Source organism: Salvelinus sp. IW2-2015, unplaced genomic scaffold, assembly GCF_002910315.2.
Source record: "Salvelinus sp. IW2-2015 unplaced genomic scaffold, ASM291031v2 Un_scaffold3235, whole genome shotgun sequence".
Taxonomy (NCBI): domain Eukaryota; kingdom Metazoa; phylum Chordata; class Actinopteri; order Salmoniformes; family Salmonidae; genus Salvelinus; species Salvelinus sp. IW2-2015.
The window spans coordinates 39,103-47,444 of record NW_019944522.1 but is presented as its reverse complement, the minus strand read 5'-3'; the positions used below and the strand labels follow the sequence as shown (position 1 = coordinate 47,444).

The window sequence follows — 8,342 nt, the reverse complement described above, 5'->3', positions numbered from 1 at the left end:
TCACCTTCCCACCCAGCAGCCCATACTAACTGTGTTGACATGGAGGATCAAGGTGTTCTTGCTCTTCCCAGATGGAAACACCACTGTGAAGGTCTGTTCTGAAGACAGCTCCATCAGAGAGAGGTTGACCTGGACTTTAGTCTCCTCCACGGCAACAACCAACACGTCCACCTTCACCACCCACTGAGACAGAGAGGAGTCTGGGAGACAGGAAGAGGAGAGGGGCTTTCCATGACTAGCAGTGAATCCCAGACCACCATCCCAAACCATCCCCTTGCCCCTACCAACTCGCACGGAGGGCCCTCTGTTGTCACGTGTTGCTGATGAAACTCAGAGGGTGACTTCCAGAGGGGTGAGGGGATAAATCACCTCCTGACTTTAATGATTCATGTACCGTTTATATAATAAAACCAGCATGAAATCCAACTGAGACGATTCTCCCAGTCGTCTCACAATAAATATACCTCAGTAACAGAAAAACAGTTAATTAGGAAAGTATTTAATATGTTACATATGTCATGGCTCTAATTAGGCACGCGGTGCGTTATGGGATACTACTTCACTCTCAAGCCAGCAGCGAAGCAGACTCGGTCAAAGTGGCTATCGAAGAGTCTAATACACCCTCCATCATTTTAACTCCCTCAGCTTTGGGACACTTGTGCATACGGCGGGGGCATGCCTGAACGCACAAATGGAGGCCAGAGGAGGGGATGATTTGGGATTCAGCCGAGGAGAGTTCACACAGTAGCTGTATAGATAACAAGGTCAGAATAGTTAGATGCACATGCAGAGGACAGGAGACACGGAGAGAGATGGAGACATACTATAGACTGGTACAGTAGAGAGATGGAGACATACTATAGACTGGTACAGTAGAGAGACATACTATAGACTGGTACAGTAGAGAGACAGAGACATACTATAGACTGGTACAGTAGAGAGATGGATACATACTATAGACTGGTACAGTAGAGAGATGGAACATACTATAGACTGTACAGTAGAGAGATGGAGACATACTATAGACTGGTACAGTAGAGAGACAGAGACATACTATAGACTGGTACAGTAGAGAGACAAGACATACTATAGACTGGTACAGTAGAGAGATGGAGACATACTATAGACTGGTACAGTAGAGAGACAGAGACATACTATAGACTGGTACAGTAGAGAGATGGAGACATACTATAGACTGGTACAGTAGAGAGATGGAGACATACTATAGACTGGTACAGTAGAGACATACTATAGACTGGTACAGTAGAGAGATGGAGACATACTATAGACTGGTACAGTAGAGAGACAGAGACATACTATAGACTGGTACAGTAGAGAGACAGAGACATACTATAGACTGGTACAGTAGAGAGACAGAGACATACTATAGACTGGTACAGTAGAGAGACGGAGACATACTATAGACTGGTACAGTAGAGAGATGGAGACATACTATAGACTGGTACAGTAGAGAGACGGAGACATACTATAGACTGGTACAGTAGAGAAGGGAGACATACTATAGACTGGTACAGTAGAGAGATGGAGACATACTATGACTGGTACAGTAGAGAGATGAGACATACTATAGACTGGTACAGTAGAAGACATACTATAGACTGGTACAGTAGAGAAGACATACTATAGACTGGTACAGTAGAGAGATGGAGACATACTATAGACTGGTACAGTAGAGAGATGGAGACATACTATAGACTGGTACAGTAGAGAGATGGAGAATACTATAGACTGGTCCAGTAGAGAGACAGAGACATACTATAGACTGGTACAGTAGAGAGATGGAGACACACTATAGACTGGTACAGTAGAGAGATGGAGACATACTATAGACTGGTACAGTAGAGAGACATACTATAGACTGGTACAGTAGAGAGATGGAGACATACTATAGACTGGTACAGTAGAGAGACAGAGACATACTATAGACTGGTACAGTAGAGAGACATACTATAGACTGGTACAGTAGAGAGACATACTATAGACTGGTACAGTAGAGAGATGGAGACATACTATAGACTGGTACAGTAGAGAGATGGAGACATACTATAGACTGGTACAGTAGAGAGATGGAGACATACTATAGACTGGTACAGTAGAGAGATGGAGACATACTATGACTGGTACAGTAGAGAGATGGAGACATACTATAGACTGGTACAGTAGAGAGACATACTATAGACTGGTACAGTAGAGAGATGGAGACATACTATAGACTGGTACAGTAGAGAGACAGAGACATACTATAGACTGGTACAGTAGAGAGATGGAGACATACTATAGACTGGTACAGTAGAGAGATGGAGACATACTATAGACTGGTACAGTAGAGAGATGGAGACATACTATAGACTGGTACAGTAGAGAGATGGAGACATACTATAGACTGGTACAGAAGAGAGATGGAGACATACTATAGACTGGTACAGTAGAGAGACGGAGACATACTATAGACTGGTACAGTAGAGAGACGGAGACATACTATAGACTGGTACAGTAGAGAGACAGAGACATACTATAGACTGGTACAGTAGAGAGATGGAGACATACTATAGACTGCGTACAGTAGAGAGATGGAGACATACTATAGACTGGTACAGTAGAGAGACGGAGACATACTATAGACTGGTACAGTAGAGAGACAGAGACATACTATAGACTGGTACAGTAGAGAGATGGAGACATACTATAGACTGGTACAGTAGAGAGATGGAGACATACTATAGACTGGTACAGTAGAGAAGATGACATACTATAGACTGGTACAGTAGAGAGATGGAGACATACTATAGACTGGTACAGAAGAGAGATGGAGACATACTATAGACTGGTACAGTAGAGAGATGGAGACATACTATAGACTGGTACAGTAGAGAGATGGAGACATACTATAGACTGGTACAGTAGAGAGATGGAGACATACTATAGACTGGTACAGTAGAGACATACTATAGACTTGTACAGGAGAGAGAGGAGACATACTATAGACTGGTACAGTAGAGACATACTATAGACTGGTACAGTAGAGAGACAGAGACATACTATAGACTGGTACAGTAGAGAGATGGAGACATACTATAGACTGGTACAGTAGAGACATACTATAGACTGGTACAGTAGAGAGATGGAGACATACTATAGACTGGTACAGTAGAGAGATGGAGACATACTATAGACTGGTACAGTAGAGAGATGGAGACATACTATAGACTGGTACAGTAGAAACATACTATAGACTTGTACAGTAGAGAGACGGAGACATACTATAGACTGGTACAGTAGAGACATACTATAGACTGGTACAGTAGAGAGACAGAGACATACTATAGACTGGTACAGTAGAGAGATGGAGACATTACTATAGACTGGTACAGTAGAGAGATGGAGACATACTATAGACTGGTACAGTAGAGAGATGGAGACATACTATAGACTGTACAGTAGAGGATGGAGACATACTATAGACTGGTATATTAGAGACATACTATAGACTGGTACAGTAGAGAGATGGAGACATACTATAGACTGGTACAGTAGAGAGATGGAGACATACTATAGACTGGTACAGTAGAGAGATGGAGACATACTATAGACTGGTACAGTAGAGAGCCAGAGACATACTATAGACTGACAGTAGAGAAGTGGAGACATACTATAGACTTGTACAGTATAGAGATGGAGACATACTATAGACTGGTACAGTAGAGAGATGGAGACATACTATAGACTGGTACAGTAGAGAGACAGAGACATACTATAGACTGGTACAGTAGAGAGATGGAGACATACTATAGACTGGTACAGTAGAGAGATGGAGACATACTATAGACTGGTACAGTAGAGAGATGGAGACATACTATAGACTGGTACAGTAGAGAGATGGAGACATACTATAGACTGGTACAGTAGAGAGATGGAGACATACTATAGACTGTCCAGTAGAGAGACGGAGACATACTATAGACTGGTACAGTAGAGAGATGGAGACATACTATAGACTGGTACAGTAGAGAGATGAGACATACTATAGACTGTACATGAGACATACTATAGACTGGTACAGTAGAGAGATGGAGACATACTATAGACTGGTACAGTAGAGAGATGGAGACATACTATAGACTGTACAGTAGAGAGTGGAGACATACTATAGACTGTACAGTAGAGAGATGGAGACATACTATATACTGGTACAGTAGAGAGACAGAGACATACTATAGACTGGTACAGTAGAGAGCAGAGACATACTATAGACTGGTACAGTAGAGAGATGGAGACATACTATAGACTGTACAGTAGAGAGATGGAGACATACTATAGACTGGTACAGTAGAGAGACAGAGACATACTATAGACTGGTACAGTAGAGAGACAGAGACATACTATAGACTGGTACAGTAGAGAGATGGAGACATACTATAGACTGGTACAGTAGAAGATGGAGACATACTATAGACTGGTACAGTAGAGAGATGGAGACATACTATAGACTGGTACAGTAGAGAGACAGAGACATACTATAGACTGGTACAGTAGAGAGATGGAGACATACTATAGACTGGTACAGTAGAGAGATGGAGACATACTATAGACTGGTACAGTAGAGAGATGGAGACATACTATAGACTGGTACAGTAGAGAGATGGAGACACACTATAGACTGGTACAGTAGAAGATGGAGACATACTATAGACTGGTACAGTAGAGACATACTATAGACTGGTACAGTAGAGAGATGGAGACATACTATAGACTGGTACAGTAGAGAGATGGAGACATACTATAGACTGGTACAGTAGAGAGATGGAGACATACTATAGACTGGTACAGTAGAGAGATGGAGACATACTATAGACTGGTACAGTAGAGAGACGGAGACATACTATAGACTGGTACAGTAGAGAGACAGAGACATACTATAGAGGTACAGTAGAGAGATGGAGACATACTATAGACTGGTACAGTAGAGAGATGGAGACATACTATAGACTGGTACAGTAGAGAGATGGAGACATACTATAGACTGGTACAGTAGAGAGATGGAGACATACTATAGACTGGTACAGTAGAGAGATGGAGACACACTATAGACTGGTACAGTAGAGAGATGGAGACATACTATAGACTGGTACAGTAGAGACATACTATAGACTGGTACAGTAGAGACATACTATAGACTGGTACAGTAGAGAGATGGATGAGGCGCAGAACATCAAAGGCCTCCAGACGAACACCCTTCCACAGCCCAGGGTTGGAACGACGGTCCCCAGTCCCAACTGAAGGAACTCTGAGCCTGGTAGGGTGAAAGACCAGCAGACAGGAGAGTTATCCAACAGGGTGAATGGTGATCACAAATATAATTGACTGTTATTTTCTAGGACATGACTCCAACGTCATAAGCATCTGTATGTTGGATGGTGATTTGAAACCTTAACCACAGTGTTAAAACTTATGCCTAACCTTAAATGAAAACCACATGAATTTCTACGATATAGACTATCGTCTTTGTGGCTGTGGTAACTAGTTATTAACTAGTTGTGCCTGTTATTCTCAGGCGTATCTGCCCTCTGATTGGCTAGAATGGTTCCACCTGACCTTTGCCTCCTCCCAAATGGCTTCTATTATGGTTGTTAGAGCGGCCGCTACATTATCTGGATGATGTCATGGATCAGCTGTGTCCGTCGTGATAAATGGAGCCAGAAGAAGACCAGCAACATCACTAGAAACCAGTGGACGAGAGCATACAGGTCGCAGTGGTGGGTAGTATATGGGGCTTTGGTGACAAAACGGATGGCACTGTGATAGACTGCATCCAATTTGCTGAGTAGAGTGTTGGAGGCTATTTTGTAAATGACATCGCCGAAGTCAAGGATCGGTAGGATAGTCAGTTTTACGAGGGTATGTTTGGCAGCATGAGTGAAGGATGCTTTGTTGCGATATAGGAAGCCGATTCTAGATTTAATTTTGGATTGGAGATGTGAGTCTGAAGGAGAGTTTACAGTCTAACCAGACAACTAGGTAGTTGTAGTTGTCCACATTTTCTAAGTCAGAACCGTCCAGAGTAGTGATGCTGGACGGGCGGGCAGGTGCGGGCAGTGATCGATTGAATAGCATGCATTTAGTTTTACTTGCATTTAAGAGCAGTTGGAGGCCACGGAAGGAGAGTTGTATGGCATTGAAGCTCGTCTGGAGGGTAGTTAACAGTGTCCAAAGAGGAGCCAGAAGTATACAGAATGGTGTCGTCTGCGTAGAGGTGGATCAGAGAATCACCAGCAGCAAGAGCAACATCATTGATGTATACAGAGAAGAGAGTCGGCCCGAGAATTGAACCCTGAATTGCACAAAGCTGTCTCCGCTATTATATGCCGTGCTGTTTGCACTCAAGTGTAGTAGCTTCAATCGTCCTCAACAAGCCATTTAAATTAACATTTATATAAAAACATTTGACTGACATGGCTAGTTGTGAAAAGATCCCTAGCACGGAGTCCTTGTTTAACCAACTGTAAACTATTTGGATTCACCAAAGAACGTCAGAGGAATTTCCATAATCTCTATAAACACTAACCAGTCGCTGGGTAGAACGTGTCACTTGCTATCAAATAAGCATTAAAAACAGAGAAGGCTGTAATTGTGATGTCATTATGGGGTATTGTGATGTCATTATGGGGTATTGTGATGTCATTATGGGGTATTGTGATGGTCCCGTGTGGCTCAGTTGGTAGAGCATGGCGCTTGCAACGCCAGGGTTGTGGGTTCATTCCCCACGGGGGGACCAGGATGAATATGTATGAACTTTCCAATGTGTAAGTCGCTCTGGATAAGAGCGTCTGCTAAATGACTTAAATGTAAATGTAATGTGATGTCATTATGGGGTATTGTGTGTAGGTGTGTGAGAAGAAAATATTTAATCCATTTTGAATTCAGGCTGTAACAACAAAATGTGGAATAAGTCAAGGGGTATGAATACTTTCTGAAGGCCCTGTATGTGTGCATTGTGTACTATTCTGATTTCTTTAAAACAATGTCATGGTTGGAGTTATTTATGTGTTCATGTGTTCATGTGTTTGACGTGATTGATGGGTGACGAGGTGCATTCTTGTCAAATAAATGTGCTTATAATAAATATATATAAATAATTGTGCTTAGTCATGATTATGGGTACATTATGCAAAGACTTAATCTGGCTTTGAATCTACCACAGAACATGTCAAGATACTTCTGAATTAATACAGCAGTGCATTCTGACACCATGAATTTAAATAGGTATCACCTGGTATATATATATATATATAGTTGGCAGAAATTGTAAGGGATCAGAACTCCACCAGCTGAAGGAGAAGATCTGGTAAAATAAGGGTGAAGACTAGATTGTATACAACTACGAACAGAATCGACTTTTCGCAGGTTAGGAGAACTCACGCAGCAGGTTAGGATAATTATGTTAAGGTTAAGACACTGGTTAGGTTAAGGGTAAATTCAAATGCTCCCCAAAACGACTCCAAAATGACAATGTATGTGTCACTCCCGTCCGTAGCTGTATACCATCTAGACACAACCAAAAATAAGGGTCTGTTGCTAATATCATCTAGGTATCTAGCTAGCTAGATTTTTCGCAGAAAACGAGCCCATTCATGTCACTTTGTAAATATCAGACTGCTACTAGGACAGTATTATGTACAAAATACGAGACCAAATTAATAAATAAGCCAACAATTAGTTAAATAAAATATGGAACAGTAAATTAGAATGTTCAATGTATCTTTTGTTTTGGATGAAGGTAGCTAGTAGCTAGTTAGCTGACAGCAAAGGTGTTAGCTAGAGATGACATGCAGGAGCATCCTGGGATTTGTAGTCTTGCATGATGTCTACTTTGATGCTAATTAGTATTTTCAAGTCAAATATATTGATAAAAGTCACCTTGTCCGAGAGGGATTTATATGCCAGGGAAAGCCTACTCAAAACACAGACTTTAATTTTATTTAAAATTTTATTTAACCAGTGTTCTTATTTACAATGACGGCCTACCGAGGAACAGTGGGGCAGAACGACAGATTTGTCTACCTTGGCAGCTCGGGGATTCGATCCAGCAACCTTTCTGTTACCGGCCCAACGCTCTAACCACGCTCTTACCGGCCCAACGCTCTAACCACGCTCTTACCGGCCCAACGCTCTAACCACGCTCTTACCGGCCCAACGCTCTAACCACGCTCTTAACGACACACGCTCTTACCGGCCGCAGACGCTCTAAACCACGGCTGCTTACGGCGCCACGCTGCTAGACGCGACGCCTTACGCGGCCCAGTAGTCTAGACCACGCTCTTACC

The 8,342-nt window shown here is 42.3% G+C and overlaps 1 protein-coding gene across 1 annotated transcript in view; it reads right to left on the bottom strand.

Annotated features, from left to right (window-relative positions):
• Nucleotides 1–8,342, bottom strand: part of manba (mannosidase, beta A, lysosomal) — a 21,890-nt gene continuing 13,548 nt past the window's right edge. The window contains exon 6 of the mRNA XM_070440957.1: nucleotides 1–183. Coding sequence (XP_070297058.1) covers nucleotides 1–183 — 183 coding nt within the window. The remainder of the gene's footprint in view (nucleotides 184–8,342) is intronic.